Raw genomic sequence first — 23382 nt, forward strand, 5'->3', positions numbered from 1 at the left:
CAGACCTGTGCACCCTCTTGTGCATCTGGTTAACGTGGGTCCTGGGGAACCAAGCCTCGAACCGGGGTCCTTAGGCTTCACAGGCAAGTGCTTAACCACTAAGCCATCTCTCCAGCCCAGAATCCTGCCTTTTAATCCAGTCTGCAAGCATGTGTCCTTTGGATGATGCATTGAAGCCACTGATATTAGAGTTATTATTGAAAGGTATGCCTTTTTCATGCCATTTTTCTTTGTAGTGTTTCCTATTTTTCCTTTACTTGTTTGTTTTAACTGTTATTTGAGTGTGGATTATTTTTTTTTCTTATTTCCTCCTGTGTGTGTAGCACTCTCTTCAGCATTAAGAATACCTTTAAGTATTCTCTGCAGAGCTGGTTTATTTGTCACAAATTCCCTTAGCCTGTTTTTGCTGTAGAATTATCCTATTACTCCATCAATTTGGATAGATAGCTTTGCAGGATAAAGTAATCTTGGCTGACAGTTGTCATCTTTTAGAACTTGGAACATGTCATTCCAAGCCCTTCTGGCCTTTGAAGCTTGTGCAGAGCAATTTGCTGTTATTCTGATGGGCTTGCCTTTGTAGGTGACCTGCTTCTTCTCTCTAACTGCTTTCAACATATTTTCTTTGTTTGTGTGTTTAGCAGTCCAATTATAATATGGCTAGGAGGGGTTCTTTCCAGATTTTGTCTGTTTGGTGTTTTAAAAGCTGCTTGTATCTGAATTGTCATGTCTTTCCCAATTTGAGGAAAAATCTTATATGATTTTGTTGAAAACAACTACTAAGCCTCTGGATTGAAATTATTCTTCTTCTGTTACACCCTGAATTCTTATGTTTGATCTTTTCATAGTATCCTGGATATCTTGAAACTCCCATTCATACCTTTTTATTAGCTTGTCTTTCTCTCTGTTGGACTGTATTAGATCTGCCACCTGGTCTTCTAGCTTAGATATTCTGCCCTCTCCTTCATCCATTCTACTTGTGAGACCTTCCACAGGGATTTTCATTTCATTGACTGTATTCTTCAGAGCCAGGATTTCAACCTGGTTTTTCCTCAGTATTTCTATTTCCTTACTCATGTCTTGTAATGACCTCTTTACTTCATTAAGCTGGTTTCCTGTGTTCTCTTTCACAAACCTGTTTTCCTCTTCAATTCCCCTGTATTAGTCTTTGATTCACCTCACTTCTTTCCTGATTTCTTTGAGCATATATAGCATCATTTTCTTGAAATCTCTGTCAGGCATTTCATCTAAAACAGTCTCATTGGTGATCATTTCTGATGGATTTATAATCCTTGGTGGGACTGTATTGTCTTGATTCTTTGAGTTTCTTGTATTATGTTGTAGTGACTTTTGCATCCTGAATTGATTTGATGCTTGGGTTTTCCACTTATCTGCAGTGTTTCCAGATGTGGCAATCCACCCCCATACACCCTCAGGATATGAGTTCAAGATGCCAGGTGTAGCTCTTGTCCACCAACCAAGCCACAGAAGGAATCCTAGGTGTTGAATTTGCCTGCCAAGCAAGTATTCTAGTGGACTGAGTGGAATATTTCACTGGCAAGTTCTAAACTTCAACTGAGTAACATACACAATCAACAAAACCAGCACAAAATATGTGTTGCAGTCCGGTTTGCATTGCTGGTAGAAATGACCTAACCAAGAGCAGCTTCTGGGAAAAAGAGATTTATTTTAGCTTACAGGCTCAAGGGGAAGCTCCACGATAGCAGGGGAAAACAATGGCATGAGCAGAGAGTGGACATCATCCCCTGGCAAACATAAGATGGACCACAGCAACAGAAGGGTGTGCCAAACACTGGCAAGGGAAAACTGGCTTTAATACCCATAAGCCGGCCCCCAACAATACACTCCCTCAAGGAGGCGTTAATTCCCAAATATGCATCAGCTGGGAACCTAGCATTCAGAACACCTAAGTTTATGGGGGGGACACCTGAATCAAACCACCACAGTATGAAACTGTGGGGATTAAAACAAACAGATAATCATATAAAGCTAAAATCCCTAAGGGTGTGTGTTGTTCTACACCCTTAATCCTGTCAGCTGGGAGGTAAAGATTTCTGTTCCAAATTGGGTTTCAGTTCAACCTGGATCTGGGTCAGACCCTGCCCCCAATAATGACAGAAGCAAAAATCAAAGGATATATATAATCAAAGTCAAAAACATTCAATCCCCCAATACAGGTCATTTGAAAATGGTAAATCCACCCAAGAATAAAAACAATGTAACCTGCCCTGACAAGGAAAGAGAGACTAGCTTTTGCAGGACTGTGTAACTGTTTTTTGTTTTGTTTTGTTTTGTTTTTTGTCAGTCAGCATTGTTACCTTTTGGGGTGGCTTCCAGTCTCACCAATGGTGAGTGCCCACCTCAATTCCTCCTTTTTGTGCTGTGCAGCTGTACCTCTGATTCACTCTGCTGCCTGTGCTCCCACTGGGGGCTGAATGCTGGAGGCTCATGGCTCTGATGGTGGGGGATGGGAGAGCTCAGACCTCTGGATTTGCCCACATCTCCAGTAGCTCCCTAGCTGATCTCAGCTGTCCCTCCTTCAGACCTCTCAACCCTGCAAGAAGGCTGAGGGAGCCGAAAAATCTGTTGTTTGGTCTCTGCTGCTGCTGCCTGGCGCACCCAGCAGGACTGCCCTGGGCGGGTGCACGTGGATCTCAGGCCACGATTGCCCCAGTGGTACTCTGGCTGCCCTCCTCCTCTCTGGTGGGTCCTGGTCTCTCCAGCTTCTCTGCTGTGTCCAAGAACAACTCACACTCCTTCACTTTTCAGAAGAGTGCACCCCACTGGGGTTCTGCTAAAATCCCTCCCCAGGCTGGCCTGGCATGGCTCCCAAGCCGCCATCCACCCAGAACTTGGATCCTTCTTTTTAACTCAGACTGAAAAACCTATGTCTTTTGGTTGTGACACTGAGGCCATTGACACTAAGAGTTATTATTGAAAGGTGTGTATTTATTTTTGCCATTTTTTAAATTTTGTTTCGTAGTTCTTCTGGTTTTACCTTCGCTCTCTTGCATTAACTAGTAGTTGAGTATGGCTTGTTTTTTCTAGGTTCCTTATATGTGTGCTTTTCTTTCTCTTCAGCATGGAAGATCCTTTCAAGTATTTTCTGTAGTTCTCCTGCTGGTCCATGTGATCCTCTTGCTCACTAGCCACTCTGTTCTTCCCTGTTGTCCTCCCTTCATGTTTCATGAGTTTGTGTGCAGGTGGTGTGAGTGGAGAGTCTCCTCACCTGACTTTTCCTGCAGCTCAGGCCGAGCCTGGTGGCTGTGGCCTTGCGGATCTGGTGCCACTGCTGCTTCAGCCACTTCTGTCTGCTTCTGTGGACTCTAGACACTCTGGATCTCTCCTACTTCTAAGAGTGTATTTTGCTGGGCTTTTTTTGGGGGGGGGGTGTCCTTTATCTCTCCTAGGTTGCTTTGGTGTGTTTCCTATGCTGCCATCTTAACTGGAAGTCTGTCTGTACCTTTTATATTCAACAAAACAGATCTAGTTAAAACATGGTATTAAAAAAACCTTAACATTTTGTTGTAACATTTAACTTATGTTTTCTGATGAAATGGTAACCCATATCTGAAAGATAGGAAGCATATTATGTTTAACATTTGTAAGTGCAGACAATACATGTTAACAGACCTAGAGACATTTTTTATTAACAAAAATATAAATACTAACTTTTATTTAGTTTTAGTGTCCTGATGAGAGCCATCTGTTTGTTCTTCCATTAGAAGATCTGAACATAAATGAGACAAATAACAATGGCTTTTATCATTAACAGTAAATATATACATATAGATAACTTCTATACTTAGAGACAACAAACCATGATATTTACCTCCCCTCCTCCACTTTCCCCTTCATAACTCTGCTCTCCATCATATCCCCTCCCTTTCTCCATTCATCTCTCTTCTACTTTGATGTCATCATCTTTTTCTCCTATTATGAGGGTCTTGTGTAGGTATTGCTAGGCATGTGAGATCATGGACATTGAGGTCAATGTCTGTCTGAAGAGTTGCTTGTAAGGAGTAATACCCTTCCTTTGGCTCTTACATTCTTTCCACCACCCCTTCTGGCAATGGACCCTGAGCCTTGGAGGGTGTGATAGGGATGTTTCAGTGCTCATCACTCCTCTGTCCCTTCTTCTCAACACTATCTTGCCTTTTGGGTCATCCCAGTGGTCATTGTCACATGAAAAGAGAAGCTACTGTAAGCGGAAGTGAGAGTAGCATTAACATATGAATAGGAACATTAATTGTAGTGCTCTCAGGGCAATTTGGTGTGAATAATATTTACATTTATCCACACAAGAGTAAGGCTTTACACCGCGAGGGCCCACAAACTCTCCTGTTTTTGATTAGGTTTTCAGTACCAGGCATGTATTCCCTCCCATAGAGTGGGCCTTCAGTCCAATTAGAGAGCAGTTGGTTTTCCCCAGAGCAGACATGCCACTATTGCACTCATTTGGTCACTGGCCTTTCTGGCCAAACTTGAGGCTTCCAGTGTCCACTGTTTTTACTGCTGATGACTTCTGTCTCCCATAGGGCTGCAACAAGGTTTTGCAAGTGTTGCAGTCAGGTTCTCAGTGCTGGTAGAAATCACCCAGCCAAGAGCAGCTTGTGGGAAAAAGAGGTTTATTTTGGCTTACAGGCTCAAGGGGAAGCTCCATGATGGCAGAGGAAGTGGAGGGTGGACATCACCCCCTGATCAAAAGTGGACAATAGCAACAGGAGAGTGTGCCAAGCACTGGTTAGGGGACACTGGCTATAGTACCCCTTAGCCCACCCCGAACAATACACTGCCTCCAGGAGGCTTTAATTTCCAATTGCCATCAGCTGGGGAGACTAGCATTCAGAAAACCTAAGTTTATGGGGGACACCTGAATTAAACCACCACATTCTGCCCCTGGCCACCATAAACTGATAACTATACATGATGTAAAATGCAGTTCATTCATCCAACTTTAAAAGTCCCCTTAGTTTTTAATCAATTCCGATGATGTACATATATCCCCATAGTTCAAGATCTTCGTACTGAGCCATAATACCCCCCAAAATCTCCAAAAACCCCATAATGGCATAGAATAAACATTCACACTGCAAAAGATGACATTGGGTATAGAAAAAAAATACTCAAACAATATATGATTTAAACAGGGCAAACATCAAACTCCAGCAACTCTTGCCAGTGACAGGTCTTCAAGTCTGATAACCCTAACCATAAACAAGTCTGTGGAATTCCAATTCTGCCCCTCCAGATAGGCTATTCACAGTCCTGGGAAACTTCATCAGGGAAGGCAGCTCTCCTTGGCAGGCATCTCCACTGGGTCTCCACTGGAATTCATGGTTAATCCTCTAGGCTCCATCAGGTCTCCATGCAGGCATCCAGCAAACCTGCTTCACACTGCCCATGGCCATTTTCAAAACACAAGACCATGTTGCAGACTCAATGACCCTCTCTTTCCTGCATTTCTTATACTCCACAATACCAGGTAGGATGCCAATTTGTTAATCCAGTGGGGAGTAAAGCAGACTTTGAAGAACATGACACTTCTTGAACACTCAGGCCCCTTCAAAAGAGTATACATTCTTTCTGTTGCCCCAGTGCAGGTCAGCTGGCCCAATCTCAATAGTTGTAATCTCTCAAACAATTTGCAGGTGAATGGGCAGCAGTTTATACCCAAAGATTTCATTTTTTTCTGTGCCATATCCCTGTGCTCACACCAATCTGTTTCTACACAGTGCAACCCTGCACAACTTCTCAGGAAACAGCCATAACAGCAAGTTTCTTACACAAACTGCTATCCCAGTCCAAGCAGAGCTGTTTTTCACCCTCAAAAACCAAACCTCACTGTCCATAGTTCTTAATGCATTTAGGTCTTTCATCTCTGACCAAAATAGTCCATCAAGCTATACTTACAGTACTGCAAGGCATGTCTTAGACCAAGGTTTCAAATCCTTCCACATTCCTCTTGAAAATCAGCTCCAAAAGGCTAAAGCCACACAGTCAGGCATCTAGCAGCAAATGACCCCACTCTCCGTACCACTTTACTGTTGCAGTCAGTTTAGCATTGCTGGTAGAAATCACCCAACTAAGAGCAGTTTGCGTGAAAAAGAGGTTTAGTTTGGCTTACTGGCTCAAGGGGAAGCTCCACAATAGTGGGGGAAAATGATGGCATGAGCAGAGGGTGGAGATCACCCCCTGGCCCACATAAGGTGGACCATAGCAACAGGAGAGTGTGCCAAACACTGGCAAAGGGACACTGGCTATAACACCAATAAGCTCATCCCCAACAATACACTGCTTCCAGGAGGCTTTAATTTCCAGTCACCATCAGTTGGGGAGACTAGCATTCAGAACACCTAAGTTTATGAGGAACACCTGACTTGAACCACCACAGTAAGTATCTCTAAGGTACTGATAAGAGTCACTAAGTTTTCAGGTCTCTTACATATTGAATCACGTCATCTGCGAATAGTGCTAACTTGACTTCTTCCTTTCCAAATTGCATTCCCTTTATTTCTTTCTCTTATTGCTTGAGCTAGGACTTCCAGTACTATATTAAAGAGCAGAGGTGAGAGTGGACACCCCTGTCTTGTTCTCAATCTCAATGGGAATTCCTTTCGTCTCTCTCCATTAAGTATTATTTGGGCTTTAGGAGCTTTGTATATAGCCTTTATTGTGTTGAGATATAAACTGACCATGCTGGTTCTCTCTAATGTTTTATCATGAAGTGATGTTGTATTTTGTCAAAGGCCTTTCTGCATCTATCTAAATGATCATGTGGTTTCTGTGTTTAGCCTTGTTTATGTGGTGTATTACATTGGCAGATTTCCATATGTTGAACTACCCCTGTGTTCCTGGGATGAAGCCCACTTGGTCAACATGGATAATGGATTTGATGTGTTGTTGAATTCAATTTTTGAGGATTTTGTTCAGGTTCTTTGCACCTAAGTTCATCAGGGAAATAGGCCTATAGTTTTCTTTTCTTGTGGCATCTCTGCCTGATTTTGGTATTAGGGTGATAGTAGCTTCATAGAAGGAGTTTGGGAGCTTTCCTTGTTCTCCAATTGTGTGGCATAATTTGAGAAAGACTGGTTTCAGTTCTTCCATGAAGGTTTGATAAAATTCAGCTGAGAGGCCATCTGGTCCTGGACTCTTCTTTTTGGGGAGGTTTTTTTTTTTAATCACCGTTTCAATTTTGATGGGTGTGATAGGCTTGTTTAGGAGATTAATCTGCTCTGAGTTTAGCTTTGGTAGATAGTATGTGTCTAGTAATTTATCCATTTCCTCTATATTTTCCAATTTTGTAGACTAGAGGTTTTTGAAGTAAGACCTGATGATTCTCCCAATTTCACTTATGTCTGTTGTGATCTCTCCTTTTTCATTTCTAATTTTGTTAATTTGAAGTGCCTCTTTTTTTTTTTCACTTGATCAAATTGGCTATGGCTTGTCAATCTTGTTTATTTTTTCAAAGAACCAACTTTTTGCTTCATCAATTTTCTTAATGGTTTTCTTAGTTTCCAATTCATTAATTTCTGCTATGATCTTAATTATCTCTTTCTGTCTGGAGCTTTTGGGGTTGGATTCTTCTTGCTTTTCCAGTCCTTTAGGTGGATGGTTCAGTTATTGACTTAGGAACTCTCTGCCTTTGTTAGAAGGCATTTAGTGCTATGAATTTACCCCTGAGGACCACCTTCATTGTATCCCATAAGTTTTGGTACTATGTGTTATCATTGTCATTCATTTCTAGAAATTTCTCTATTTAATTTTTTATTTTGTCCACTACCAATTTATTGTTTAAAAGTGTGCTGTTCAGTTTCCAGGAGCTGATGGGATTTTTGGTGGGTATTTTGTTGTTAATTTCTAGCAGTATAGCATTGTGATCTGATATCATGCAGGGGATTATGTAAATCTTCCTAAATATGTGGTGGAGGCAGGCTTTGTGACCCAGTATATGATCTATTTTAGAGAATATTCCATGTGCTGCTGAGAAGAATGTGTAGTCTGTGGATTTGAGGTTGAATTTTCTAAAATTGTGTTAGGTCTAAGTGTTCTATGGTTTTGTTGAGCTTTCTCACTTCCCTGTTGAGTTTCTGTTTGGATGATCTATCTATGGCTGGTAATCATGTATTGAAGTTCCCAACTATGATGGTGTTGGTGCATATTTCTGTTTTATTGTCAAGTAGGTTTTGGTTTATGAACTGTGGTGCCCCTGTGTTTGTTTCATACAGATTTATGATTGTACTATCCCCTTGATGGTGATTTATGTGGTTTGATGTTTTCATGGACTTTGAAATTTTTTGTGCCTTTTCTGAGTTAGGTTAATGTGATCTGCTTCTTGTAGGTACTTGAGTGTCACGACCACCTCAACCAGCAAGAATGATGCGACCCGAGAGCTCTTCTTTAAGCAGTTTATTCAGGAGCCTTGAACAATCTTCTGACCCCAGGGAGAGCCAACCCACAAGCTAAGTAGTCCTGCACTAGCCAACCCTAGTGAGCCACGTGGCCCATGCAGATAGGTCCACGATTAAGGAAGCAGAATTAGTTAAGCAGCCTCAGCCAAATAAGGACTTGTTTATCCCAGAGAGCGCTCACTATCAGGCTAGTGGAAGGTGGAAGCCAACGCCATCTTTAGGGCGCGGCACATCGCAGCTCTCCACAGTTCCCCCTTTTTGTTTTAAACAAAACAGGTGAGAGTAGAGGTCTGAGCTCTGTAGTAAAATCCAGTACCGATTTTTCCAGAGGCAGGAGTAAGGATGGATATTATGGGGAAAGGATGGTACTAACCCGCTTTCTCTCAGACATGCTCTCCTCTAGGCTGCTAACTGCAGGCGGCATACCTAGAGTGCAGTGCTTTGCCTCGCAACCTGAACGTGCTGAGTATTCTAGCTCTTCATGACAGCAAGCCATGCATAAGGGGACTGTCCTGCCTCAATGGCTGTAAAGGCCTGAATAATCATAGCTGCATTCCTTTGCTGTGTGACCCTCATCTTGCATAGACACCACAGGCCCACCAAGAAGGCCAGCACCAGGAGACCAGCCATCGCTCCCAATAGCACCATGACAAAAGGGAGCCCACCTAGGCTGAGGGGGAACATCCATGCCATCTCCATAACTCCAAGGCCATTGACCACTAATCCAGGAGGCATTAACTGAAAATTGGCCTGGGTTCCAAGGGGCTTCCATACAGGCAGCAGACTGATTATAAAGCATCACACATGGGCTTATTTGACTAATATTACTTACCAGCAAAAAGCACAAACTTCCCACTAGTGGTACACTAACATTGCCTTCAACGGGACTAATTTCCCCATCCAAGGGCAAATAGGAGAGACCTAAACTTTTATTGCTAGCAAAAAAGCGAGGGAAAACTTGGGCATTATATTGAACCAGAAGAGGCTTGGGAAACACCGACAAGATCCCCCATCAAGGTTCTGCCTGAGTCAGACTCCACCTCAGGCCTATCAGCATCCATAGCGGAAGGATCTTCATGTTGGACTTTTCTGGTCAGTCTCTCGGGCACCCACACTGGATCCTGACGATCCTGCAGAAAAACACAAACATACCCTCTCATCCACGTCAATACAGGATCAGGGCCATGCCACGTTCCCGTGAGCACATCTTTCCATTTAACATATCCTTTCAGGGGTCCACCTTGACATTGATGACGATCTGCCACAGAAAGGCCATCCACGTCCAAATTTTTAAAATTAAGAGTAAAAAGAGCTAGAGATATTCTTTCCTTGGGGGTGCAGCCTTGGCCTATTCCCCCTTTTTGTTTTTGTAAGAATTCTTTTAAGGTGTGAAATCACAAATATGGGTGTATTCCATGGTGACACTGAAGGTTTTATATGTTTTAAAATTAACTGCTCTGCCACTAATTCCTTAGCAGCACTTAATTTTTCAGAGGAGAGTGGCCACTGAGGAACCCACACTGGCCCCTCTGTCTTCCAAGTGATGGGAATCCCTTCCTCAGTGGCTCCTATGAAAAACCAAGACCTTGCCTGGGGCTTCTCTGTTGAGTGGTAATTGGACTTTTACGTCCTTTCAGGTACTTCCCTATCCCATACCCTGGATGGTACCCCATATCCTGCATAATCTTTTGGGAAATTTCTGAGTATTCGGTACTTAACTTAAAACCCATGTCTTTTAATAGGTTTCTTCCCCAAAGGGAAATAGGAAGTTCTAACACATATGATTGCATGACCCCAGAATGTCCCTCCTGCTCTTGCCATTTTAACTGTCTTGCACTCATATCTGGAGTTTTTGCATAACCTAGGCCTTGAAGAGTTTAAGAAGAAGCCTGTATTGGCCAATTGGATGGCCAGTCTCTTTTTGAAATAATACTTTTATCTGCCCCGGTATCCAGAAGCCCAAGAATTTCTTTGCCTTCAACCCTTAATTTTAATGTAGGTCTCTGCTCAAGATCCAGGGATAAAAATGTTAAATCATTCCCTGTGGACCCAAATCCTTTATCTCCTCTCTCTCGTAAATTAGCGGTAAATCTTTCATGAAGGCTGGGTAAAATGAGTAACTGGGCTATACGATCTCCGGGGGAAATGGCCACAATCCCTCGAGGGGAAGACACCATGATCTTAACTACACTGGTAAAATCTGGATCAATCGTGCCTGGATGAACTATCAGGCCTTGTAGGGCTGATGATGATCTTCCTAGCAACAAACCAACTGTACCTGGTGCTAGGGGTCCTTTAAAATCAGTATCCACCACCTGGACCCCCATGCGAGGAGTTAATATGAGTCTGATGGTGGCACGGAGGTCCAATCCTGCTGAGCCTGCAGTGGCTCTCTGTGGTCCCTCGAATGACAGAGGGTGGGCCATCTCTCCACTTCCTGGTTGTTGTTCTGACTCTCTACTGCCCCATATATTTGCGGGCCCTGGTGGCGTGGGCCCTGCTGCCCGTTTTTTGGATGGGCTCCACCATAACCTGGACTAAGAAGTTGCCCATTAATATCCTTCACAGATCTGCATTCATTAGCCCAGTGGTTCCCCTTTTTACATTTCGGACATAGCCCAGGCTGCCTGGGGCGTAGGCTGTTTCCTGTATTTGGTGTATTTTCCCTCTCAGGGCATTGCCTTTTAAGGTGTCCCATCTTGCCACATCTAAAGCAAGCCTTTGAACCTCCTCTCTTGTTTTGAGACAGCTGTACCACAGCCGCTGCAAGACCAGCATTTGTCAGGGGTCCTCCTAGTTCTCTACAAACTTTCATCAAAGCCTCCAGTCCCTTGCTCTTATATGGAGTAATAGCAGCTCTACATTCTTTTGTACATTGCTCATAAGCTAACTGTTTTATAAGGGGCATAGCAGCATTAGGATCCCCAAAAATCCTTTCTGCCGCTTCTACCATTCTCACCACAAAGTCAGAGAATGGCTCCATGGGTCCTTGTAAAATCTTAGTAAGATTACCACTGACTTCTCCTTTGTTTGGCAAGGATTTCCATGCCTTAATGGCAATCTGACCTGTCCATAAACCTGTACAGGATATCCTGTCTGCTGGTTGGCAAACCTTCCCTGTCCTAGCAACATATCTCTGTCCCAGATGGGATTTCCATCCCTAGCATTGACAGCAGCCTGCTCTGTAGCAAATTCAATTGTAAAGGCTCTCCAATCTAAATATTGTCCTGGACTCAAGCAGGCTCGGGATAGTCCACCCCAGTCATTTGGGGTCATGCAGTGCCTGTTCAATGACTCTACTTGGGCTATGGTGAATGCAGCAGTTATGCCATATGTTCTGACTGACTCAGCTAGGGACTTGATGACCTTAAAATCAAGAGGCTCCTCATAGTGGTTACCCTGAGCATCTTGAAAAACTGGACAAGCAAGTTGTAGCTCTGATCTTACAGCTCGCCACACTTCTGGGCAAAAGGAACGTCCTGAACCTCCCGAGGGAGCTGTGTTGCCCGACTCATCGTACAATGGTGAAGCAGAAGGGATCTTGTTCAGCTGTCCTGCCGTACTATCAGGCCCTGACTTTTCTTTTTCCTTATTCTTATCCTTCAAAGAATGTTTTTCCATCCTCTCTACCAAAGCTTGTAGCTCCTCATCGGTATCAGAGCAGTCTGTGTCTGTTGTTTCCCTTTCTCCTGACTTCTCTGATCTTTCTTTCTTTAACATTTCTAAAGCTGTTTGTCCTTCCTCCACTGCTCTGCAGTACCTCTGGTCCTCGAGACAGCATCTAATCAGCTTCCAGATTGATCTAACTCCTGCCTTTAAAGTTCCCTGATCCCAAGCAAAGTCCAGATCCCTCCCTAACTTATCCCAGCACGCGACCGTTAGGTTACCCGACATCGCAAACCAGGGGACGACAGTATCGCACTCATTCAAAAATCTCTCTAGGGTACTTTTCTTAACTTTTAAATTCTTTGACAAAAGCAGCTCCTGAAGAGCCAAAAAAATTGGGTGCGAATGAGAAGCGCCCATAGTTACTTTTACCTTTAACTCTGCTCACTGGTCCGCAGTGACTTTACTTTCGGTTCGCTATCACCGCGAACTCTTCTTCGCTCTCTTTTTATCTACAGAGTAGAGCACAAGTTGTCGCTTCCCCACGATCTTTATTGTCCCACCTTACCTTAGGGAACTTACCAGCACTGCCCTGACTGCAAAAAGTTCTGAGCCTCCTTTGAGAGAGAGGTTCCCCGTACGGGCCACCACTTGTCGCGACCACCTCGACCAGCAAGAATGACGTGACCTGAGAGCTCTTCTTTAAGCAGTTTATTCAGGAACCTTGAACAATCTTCTGACCCCGGGGAGAGCCAACCCACAAGCTAAGTAGTCCTGCACTAGCCAACCCTAGTGAGCCACGTGACCCATGCAGATAGGTCCACGATTAAGGAAGCAGAATTAGTTAAGCAGCCTCAGCCAAATAAGGACTTGTTTATCCCAGAGAGCGCTCGCTATTGGGCTAGCGGAAGGCGGAAGCTGACGCCATCTTTAGGGCACGGCACATCGCAGCTCTCCACACTTGAGGCTGATTATTTGATTCTTCTGTGTGGAGAATTTTCTGAAATACTCTCTGTAGGTTTGGTTTTGTGTTCATATAATTGTAAAGCTGAGTTTTGTCATGGAAAGGTTTTCTTTCACCATCTAGTATGAGGGATACTTTTATTGGGTAGAGTAGTTTGGGTTGGAAGCCATAGGTTCTCAGAGTTTGCAGTGTTCCATTCTAGGCCCTTCTGGCTTTCAGAATTTCCATGGAGAAGTCTGAAGTGATTCTGATGGCGTTACCTTTAAATGTGATGTTTTTTGTTTTTTTTTTTTTCCCTAGCTCCATTTAGGATTTTCTCTTTGATGTCAATGGTTAGAGTCTTAATCACAACATGTCTTAGAGAGTTTCTCCTTTGGTCCAATGTTTTTGGAGTTTCGTTAGCTTCTTGCATCTTGATGGGCCTTTCTTTTGAGAAAGTGGGAAAAATTTTCTTTAATTATTTTGTTGAATAAGTTCTCCATGCCTTTGGTCTGAATTTCTTCCCCTTCTGGTATTCCCCTGATCCGAATGTTGGGACCTGAAGATATTCCACATTTCCCTCATGTTCTGTTCACAGAAAATTTTGAACCTACTGCGACTTTTGCACTCTCAAACTGTTTCTTCTGTTTTGTCTTCCAGATATGAGTTTCTATCTTCCATGTGGCTGACTCTGTTCTTGAGGGCCTCTAAGGAGTTTTGGGCTTGTTCAATTAGGTTTGCATTTTCTATTACTTTTCTATGTATGGTTTCTGTCAATTTCCCTTTTCACATCATTTTCTGATTTCTTGATGTTCTTGGAAGTCTTCCTGGTTTTTTTTTTTTTTTTTTTTTTTTTGGTTTTTCGAGGTAGGGTCTCACTCTAGCCCAGGCTGACCTGGAATTCACTATGGAGTCTCAGGGTGGCCTCAAACTCATGGCAATCCTTCTACCTCTGTCTCCCGAGTGCTGGGATTAAAGGTGTGTGCCATCACGCCTGGCTCCTTGCATTTCTTTATGTCTTCATTTAGCACAGCCAGCTGGTTTTTTAAGTCCTCTTTTTCTCGCTTTCCTTTATATCCTTTAACTGTGTTTGGACCCCTTCTATTTTCATATGTATTAGGTCTAGTGGTGGCAGCATCCACATGATTATCAGTCCTTTGCTGCTTTTGTGCAAGTTCTACAAATAGGGTTGCATTGCATATAACTTCATTTTGTATTTCTTATCATATTGTCTCTTCTATGGTTTGATTAGAGACTTCCATGGTAGGACTTGGAGAACTTATTGGATTTATTTGCATTTGATTTTTTATGTTGTTTATTCTGCTTGTGGTCTGCCCATCACAGTGTGGGAGCAGGAAGAATGGGACTGTGGTTGAGATGGGCGGGGTGGTGGTACAATTTGTGGGGGGTGAAGACAGAAGGGAGGTTGGGGTGGAGCTTGGGGTGGGTTGCAAGGGGTCTGGACAGAGTCCAGTGTCAAGACCCCCTTGGGGGCAGGGCGCGGTGGGGCTGAGTTGTTCTGAAATCACAAGGGGCAGGCGTTGGGCCAAGCAGAGCAGAGCAGAGTAGGTCTGAAGTCTAGTGGGTTGGGGGTGGGGCAGAGCAGAGGGGTCAGGGTCAGAATTCATGTGAGGGCAGGGTCCAGCAGTTGGATTTGACGTTGTGGGGGTGGGGGTGGTTGGGGCTAAGCAGAGTGGATGGAAGGAAGACAGGCGGCAGGGTGCTGGGTGGAAGTCTAGAGGGTGACAGGGCAAGGTGGAGTGAGCTGCAGTGCCAAGCAGGGGTGGAGCTTGGGGGCGTGTGGCCTCAGGACAGAGTGGGGAGGGTCAAGACTTGCCTGGGGGAGGGGTGGAGTGGAGCAGACCAGTTCTCAGTTCTCTGGGGGTGGGTGCAGGTCCAAGCAAAGCGTAGCAGAGCAGGACTGAAGTCTAGTGGGTTGGGGGTAGAGCAGAGCAAGTGGGGTCAGAATTCGTGTGGGGACAGGACCAAGTGGTTGGATTTGACAGGCAGGGGCAAGGACGGGGCCAAGCAGAGCGGGTGGAAAGAAGAAGCAGGCCCTGAGGGTGGGTGGATGTCTAAGGGTTGAAGGGGCAAGGTGGAGTGAGCTGCCGCTGAGCTCAGGGGTGGAGCACCTGGGTGTGTCATATCAGGACAGAGTGGGGAGTGCCAAGACTCACCAGAGGGCAGGGTGAGGTGGAGCAGAGCAGTTCTTAATTATCAGGGGGCTGGGGCGGGTTAGGGGCCAAGCAGAGCTGAGCAGAGCAGGCCTGAAGTCAGGCGGTGGAGAAGTTGCACACTGGACAAATGCTTGCTGTGGGCAGGGCAGAGGGGGTCAGAATTCACATGTGGGCAGGGCCAAGTGGGTGGATCTGAAGGCCTGGGTCAGGGACAGGCCAAGCAGAGTGGGCGGAAGTCGAGGGGTGGGTGGGGCAGAGTGGAGCGATTCCAGAGTCGGGAAGAGTGGGGGCAGGGTGGAGGGTGATGGGAGTGGGGGTTAGGGGAATCTGAAGACACAGGGTGGTAGGGTTTGTGGCGGGGAAATCTGTAACCTAGCGGGGTGTGGGGGGGGGGGGGGTGAGAGGGTGTGTGGATCCTGACCATTGCCTGTGCCTGGGAGCGCAGGTGGAACTTCTGGCCTGGGTCTGCTTCCCTGCAGTTACTGCAAGAGTAGCCTGAGGCTGGGACTCTGGTTAGGAAGGCTGCTTGGGGTGATTGAGGGACAGGGGGGTTACCGGACAGCCTGGGGATCAGCCAATTCCCTTTTTTTGCCCCTCTGCACCTTCCCACTGGCAATCTATTAGAGCTTGCTCTCCCCCAAAAGTCCCAATGACCCCTTAATTCCTTGCCTCTCTTTCCTAGGAGTTGGGGCACAGTTAGGTGGATGCCATCTTCACTGGAAGGGCTTTTTTTTTTTTTTTTTTTTTTTTTTTTTGAGGTAGGTTCTCACTCTAGCCCAGGTTGACCTGGAATTCACTATTTAGTCTCAGGGTGGCCTCAAACTCATGTTGATCCTCCTACCTCTACCTTCCAAGTTCTGGGATTAAAGGTGTGCACCACTACACCCAGTCCATTTTTTAAATTGGGTTGTTTGATTTCTTATTATTCTGTTTTTTGAGTTCTTTGTATATTCTGGATATTAATCCTCTGTCAGATGTGTAACTGGCAAAGATTTTCTCCCATTCTGTAGGTTGTCTCTTTGCTCTATTCACAGTGTCCTTTGCAGTACAAAAGCTTTGTAATGTCATGAGATCCCAGTGGTCCATTTGTGGTTTTATTTCCTGAGCAACTGGGGTTATATTCAGAAAATTATTACTTATGCCAATATGTTGAAGGGTTTCCCCTACCTTTTCCTCTAGCAATTTCAGAGTTTCAATTGTGATATTAAGGTCCATGATCCACTTGGATTTGATTCTTGTGCATGGAAAAAGACAAGGATCTATTATCATCATTCTACAAATAGATAACCAGTTTTCCCAGCACCACTTGTTGAAGAGGATGTCTTTTCTCCAATTAATATTTTTGGCATTTTTGTAATAAATCAGATAGCTGTAGCTGCCTAGATGAATATCTGGGTCCTCTCTTCTGTTCCATTGATCTACATGTCTGTCTGTATGCCAATAGTATGCTGTTTTTTATCACTGTGGCTTTGTAATATAGCTTAAAATTAAAAGTTTTATTTTTGTTTCTCAAAATTGTTTGGCTATTTGAGTTTTCTTGTGCTTCCAAATGATTTTTAGGATTTTTTTTTTCTATTTCTGTGAAGAATGTCATTGGAATTTTAATGGAAATTGCATTAAATATGTGGATTGCTTTTGGTAAGATTGACATTTTTACATTATTGATTCTTTCAATCCAAAAACATGGGATGTCTTTCCAAATCCTTGTGTCTTCTGCAATTTCTCGCTTGAGTGTTTTACTGTTCTCCTTGTAGAGCTCCTTCACTTCCTTAGTTAAGTTTCTTCCAAGGTACTTTATTCATTTATTTATTTATTTTTGAGGCAATTGTGAATGGAAGAGGTTCCCTGGTTTCATCCTCTGCATGTTTGTTGTTAGTATATAGGAAAACTACTGATTTCTGTGTGTTTATTTTATATCCTGCTACATTGCTAAACGTGTTTATCATCACTAATAGTTTCCTGGTAGAGTGTTTAGGGCTCTTTATGTATAGAATCATATCATCTGCAAATAATGATAATTTGATCTCTTCCCTTATAATTCATATCCATTTTATGAGTGTCTCTTGCCTTATTGCTATAGCTAAGACTTTCAGTACTATATTAAATAAAGTGAGGACATTGTGTCCCTTGTATTGTTCCTGAATTTAGTGGAAAAGCTTCAAGTTTTCCCCCATTCAGTATTATGTTGGCTATAGGATTGTGTGGTTCCTGGCTGCCCTGGGGCTGTTGTGCACCGGTCTCCCAGGGCGTCCATGTAACATTGGAACAGGGTCTTGAGTGGCCTTGAGTGCTTCAGAGAACAGCTTGTCAGGGAAATGGGTTTATAAGTGCTTGTGAAATATACTTGTCAGGGAAATGGGTTTATAAATGCTTGTGAAATAGTGGGAAGAGGTACAGGTCCTGAGGGGATTGGTTAGTTCAAAGGTCCTGCTGATGCCTAATTAGCATGTAGTGACATAGTGGGTGAGCAGGAAAGGGTCAAAGTTCTTCCTGTGTGCTTGGCAATGGATTACTTCCATGTCTTGGGGGACCCAGGCTGCTTCAAGAAGCTGGAGGAGTTGATCACTATGTTTTATTTCTTCCCTCCTCCCAAAGCTAATAGTCCTTTTCATCAATATATTGCCCTGTGTTTGTGAAGAGTAGCAAAGGCATGTTGAAAGCCAGTGTAGATGTTAGCCCGCATTTCCCTTGCAAGGAGGAGTATGTGGGTTATTTAAAGAAATCACACTAACTTCCATTAGTGGATTAGAATGACAATTGATGTGGCTTTTTCAAGTTTAGTGGGGTTGTCAGGTTTGGCAGCTGGGTACCTCTCCAGTGGTCTATCTAAGGAAACCTGAAAGTGCATTTGTACAGTGTGGGAAGAAAGCCCTAGATAGAGATGTTGGGATGAAAGAATAAAATCAAGAGAAGTCAGGAAGAAAGTGGGCACTTAGTGAAGTGGGGCTTTTTCATTCTTGTACACTTTCAGGCCATGGAGATCCATCAATGAGACCTAGGTAGATAGAGTTAGATTGTTGTCAGACCACATGAGTGTGGGCTGACTGAAAATAAAAGGAGATAAGGTTAGTTGAGCATACAAGGTCGAAAAATTAACAGAATTACTATTACCAGCAACAATAGGCACAATTCTCTTTCACCATGAAGATCTAGAAATCCATGTTCATTAAATGGCAAGGTTTTGCCTGACATGGTCTGAATTTGTTTTTGTAGATCTTGTAAAGCAGTTGAGACACTAGCACAGTTATCAAGAACACACATAGAATTTAACCTTGATAATGGCACAGGTGCCTCTTTGAATTGCCATGAGCACATTTAAGCCACACTGGTCTATACAAATGCTCCTTTTATACTTTAGTACTGGTTGTTTAAGACCAATATATATATAGTCAATTGCAGCACGTTAGGAGAGACTTTTAGAGACCTGAGAGGAGCTTTACGGTGTTTTCAACATTTGTTTCATTGTGTCAGGGACTTGCTAACTGTGTGGCTTCCCTTGGAAGAATTGGCAATCTTTCTATCTGTTCTGACTGTCCTTCTGCACATTGGTTGGAGTACAACTCAGAGTCTCCATAGCCTTTCTTATTAAGAAGATGGGTGACTTACCAGATGTAGGACCCTTTAGATGTGTCCCTTACTCTTCTGGGACCTGCTTGACATGGGGACTAGAACCAAAATATTGGCTGCCCTTTTAGCCCCAATGTCCACCTAAACTTTGGCTGCTACATATAGTTATTGAACACCCAGAAGGACAGTGAAGTGGAAATTCTCTCTTTTAAAGTAAAAATGCTGCTGTGGTAGCTCATACCCATAATCACAACACTTGGGAGGCTAAAGCAGGAGGATGCAGTGAGTTCCAGGCCAGCCTGGACTGCAGAGCAAGACTTTCCTAAAGACCCAAAACAAATAGATAAGTATATAAATAAATGAAATAAAATTTGGATGTTTTCAGTTTTAAATATTAATTTTTTTTGTTTATCATTTTTATTTATTTATTTTAGAGCAACAGACACAGAGAGAAAGAGGCAGATAGAGAGACAGAGAGAGAATAGGCGTGCCAGGGCCTCTAGCCACTGCAAACGAACTCCAGACACATGCGCCCTCTTGTGCATCTGGATAGTGTGGGTCCTGGGGAATGGAGCCTTGAACCAGGGTCCTTAGGCTTCACAGGCAAGTGATTAACCACTAAGCCATCTCTCCAGCACAGTTTTAAATATTTTTATTTATTTGTTTATTTATTTATTTAACAGGGAAAGAGGGAGAGACAGAGAGAGAGAGAGAGAACAGATGCATCAGAGCCTCCAGCCACTGCAAATGAACTCCAGATGCATGTGCCCCCTTGTGCATCTGGTTAACTTGGGTACTGGTGAATCAAACCTGGGTCCTTTGGCTTTGCAGGCAAATGCCTTAACCACTAAGCTGTCCCTCCAGTCCATTGTTTTCAGTTTAAAAATATTTATTTGAGAGATATAGAGAGAGAAACAAAAGAGAAAGAGGAAAATAGAATGGATGGGCCAAGGCCTTTAGCCATTGTGAATGAACTCCAGATTACATGTGTCATCTTATGAATCGGGGCTTACATGGCTACTGGGGAATTTAACCTGGTCCTTAGGCTTTACAGGCAGCCACCCTAACTAGTGAGCCATCTCTCCAGCCACTGTTTTCAGTTTTATAAAAAAGATGTTATAAAGGAAGTTGTAACATGATAAAAAAAAAAACCTTGAATAATTTAAAGACACATGATTTAAAATTATGTTGGGAGTGGCTTTGGAGATGGCTAATAATTAAAGTCATTTGCTTACAAAAATCTGCGGGCCAAGATTCACATTTCCAGCCACCAGATGAGCATTTGTTTACAGTGGTAAGAGATCATTGCATGTCCATAAACATATACACACATGCAAATAAATAAAACACAAATTTTAAAATAAATAAAATTATTTTTTTATTATTTTTTTATTTTTTATTGGTTTGAGAAAGACAGACACAGAGAGAAAGACAGATAGAGGGAGAGAGAGAGAATGGGCGCGCCAGGGCTTCCAGCCTCTGCAAACGAACTCCAGATGCGTGCACCCCCTTGTGCATCTGGCTAACGTGGGACCTGGAGAACCGAGCCTCGAACCGGGGTCCTTAGGCTTCACAGGCAAGCGCTTAACTGCTAAGCCATCTCTCCAGCCCAGAAAAATTATTTTTTGAGCTGGTGGTTCACCCCTTTTAATCTAGGCTATTGGAAGGCTGAGGTAGGAACATCACTGTGAGTCCAATGTCAGTCTGGGTTACAGTGCCTCAAAACAACTAACAAAAATGTTTTTTATATTCTTCTTTTCCAGTAAACATACACTTGTACACACATACATATGTTTCTATTTTATACTGAGAATAGGTTGTATACAATTTACTCCTTAATTCCTTAATATCTCAGTATGCATTTTCTTCTCCTGCACTTGCTCTTCTTTTGCTTCTTTGTTTTTCAAGATAGGGTCTCACTCTAGCCTAGGCCGACCTGGAATTCACTATGTAGTCTCTGTTTGGCTTCAAACTTATAGGGATCTTCCTACCTTTGCCTCCTGATTTCAATGCTGGTTAGATTAAAGGTGTGTCCCACCATGAACTCACTATGTAGTCTTGAATTCCTGATGGTTCTGCCTCTACTTCCTCAGTTCTGGAGTGATACACTACCATTCCTGGATTCAGTGTGCATTTTCTAAGACAAGGTTAGTGACTTAGAATATAAGTTGAATATTCACTATGTCAAAACACTGATAAATTATTCCTAGCACAGTGCATTCTAATTTTATCAATTGTCTGTATAATATTTGGTGGCAGGATGTGAGATGTAGCTCATAACAATCCTGTTGCCTCAACCTCTCAATGTCAGGAATTACAGGTATGAGCTACTACATCAGACTCAATGTTTGTAGCTTTCTTTTTCTTTCTTTCTTTCATTCATTCTTTCCTTTTTGGTGGAGATGAGACTTAGCAGGGACAAAAACACATCATTTTTTGTTTTCTTTTGAGCCACTCTATAGTCCAGGCTGGTATGGAACTCACTATGTAGCACAGGCTGGCCTCGAACTCTCCACAATCCCCTGCCTCAGACTCTCAAGTGCCAGAATGAGCGACTGAGCAATAACCCAGGCCTGCTCACTAGGATTTTATTAGTAGGAGAACCCCAACATGGCTGGTGAGATGCTTTAGTGGCTAAGGCACTTGCCTGCAAAGGCTAAGGGCTCATGCTCAACTCTCCAGGTCGCATGCAAGTCAGATGCACAAGGTGACATAAGTCCACAAGGTCACACATGTGCACAAGGTGGCACAGGCATCTGGACTTTGATTGTAGTTGCTGGAGATCCTGGTGTGCAAATTCTCTCTCTCTCTCTTTTTCTCTTGAAGAAAAAAAAAAGTCAGGGCTGGAGAGATGGCTTAGTGGTTAAGGCACTTGCCTGTGAAGCCTAAAGACCCAGGTTTGATTCTCCAGGTCCTCATAAGCCAGATGCACATGGTGGCACATGCATCTGGAGTTCGTTTGCAATGGCCAGAGACCTGGTGTGCCCATTCTCACTCTCTCTCTGTCCCCTTCTCTCTGTCCCTAACAATTAAATTAAAATGAACATAAAATCTTTTTTAAAAATCTGTTGGTCTTGCCTCACAAAAATGTTAAAAAAGAGAGAGAGAGAGACAGAGAGAACTCCAACAGCTTAATTGTCCCTTTCCCCTTGGTGTCATTCTTATTACATTTGCTTTCTGAGAAACAAACCTAATCAACATGAATACCTTGCTTGCTAAGAGAGGCCTTGAATGGGGGAGGAAGCTGACAGGACAAGTCACAGCCTTAGCAGCGGCCTGACATGGGGAGCTGAACAACGTGCATGCCAGGAGGATAGGCTGTAGTACCTTTGTATTCATTTTTACCTTTTGTAGGGAGGAGAGTAATAGCAAGAAAAATAAATCTGAGATCAACATAGTCTCCTATGATAACTGTAGTCCCTTACTAATAGTCAGGCTTTCTATAAAACTGTTTCTGTAAAACTGTTTCTGTGCTCACTTGTCTTTTAAACATTTTTATTGACAACTTCCATAAATACAGACAATATACCATGATCATAGTTCCCTTCTCCATTGTCTTAATAACCATCTTTGTTGATTCATAAATAATTTCTGTTTAAGAAGTGATTGGTGGGTTAGAGCTATAGCTCTGTGATGGAGCTTTTATTAACCTTATGCAAGGCCTTGGGTACAATCTCCAGCAACACAGACACACCCCCCCCACACACACACACAGAAGCGGGGAAAACTGGTGGTAAGTTCCTTTACTGATTTCTCATATATAATTTCAGAAGTGCTTTTCCTGGCCATCTTCCTAATCCTCAGGACCCACACCTTACTACACCAGGATGAGGAATGTGGTATGAAGGGAAAGGAGAAATAGGAAAAGAAAGAGTTCTTTGCCTTGGGAGGGTGGAATAATGTACAGAAGTGAAAGGAGAACCCAAAGTCTATGCTGAGGGCCTAGGGTGACCACGATCTCTACTGGGGCCAATTTGTATCGCAACATCATGTCCTTCATGTTCTCCCACCCCTCCAGGAATAATGAGGGTGTCTGGTACATCTCTTTTGCATGCTGCTGTTGCTGCTGCTCAGCCTAGGGCTGGGCCTTCACCTAGCTGCAGCTGTCATAGAGGACAGTGACCAGCCTCTGAATGAGTTTTGGTTCAGTGACTCACAGGACAAAGTGGAGACCACTGAAAAGCAAGAGGACACCCGAACCACAGAAACCTTGATGCTTAGCAACAAAGAAGTGGCACAACCTGGCTGGCCAGAAGAGGCCATCCTCAGTGAAGATGAGGTTGGAGGAAACAGTATACTGAGGGCAGAGGCTCTCTATCCAAGCAACAAAGACCATCTTGGGCTTGATTTAAACCACCAGGAATGCAATGCCATGATGATACACAAGATAAAGGGGGACAAACACCATTGCATAGACCAGTACACTTTCATTCATGAAGAACCAAGCACAGCCAAAGCTGTCTGTAACAGTCCTGTGGTTGCCTGTGATCTCAAGGGGGCCACATGTCACAAAAGCCCCTATCCTTTTGATCTAACACTTTGCAAGTTGTCTAAACCAGGCCAGGTCACTCCTAAATGTAATTACCTAACTTACATTATGAAAAAGGTCATCATTATAACCTGTCATCACATGGAGATCCAGTTAACATCTGTATCATGA

General features: G+C 43.5%; 1 protein-coding gene across 1 annotated transcript; it reads left to right on the forward strand.

Annotated features, from left to right (window-relative positions):
- Nucleotides 1-21332: 21332 nt before the first annotated feature.
- Nucleotides 21333-23382, forward strand: Rnase10 (ribonuclease A family member 10 (inactive)). The gene is made up of 2 exons (XM_004670136.2): nt 21333-21339; nt 22751-23382. Exons 1-2 carry the CDS (start codon nt 21333-21335, stop codon nt 23380-23382), a joined length of 639 nt encoding a protein of 212 aa, XP_004670193.2.

This window comes from Jaculus jaculus, chromosome 8, assembly GCF_020740685.1.
Source record: "Jaculus jaculus isolate mJacJac1 chromosome 8, mJacJac1.mat.Y.cur, whole genome shotgun sequence".
NCBI classification, from domain to species: domain Eukaryota; kingdom Metazoa; phylum Chordata; class Mammalia; order Rodentia; family Dipodidae; genus Jaculus; species Jaculus jaculus.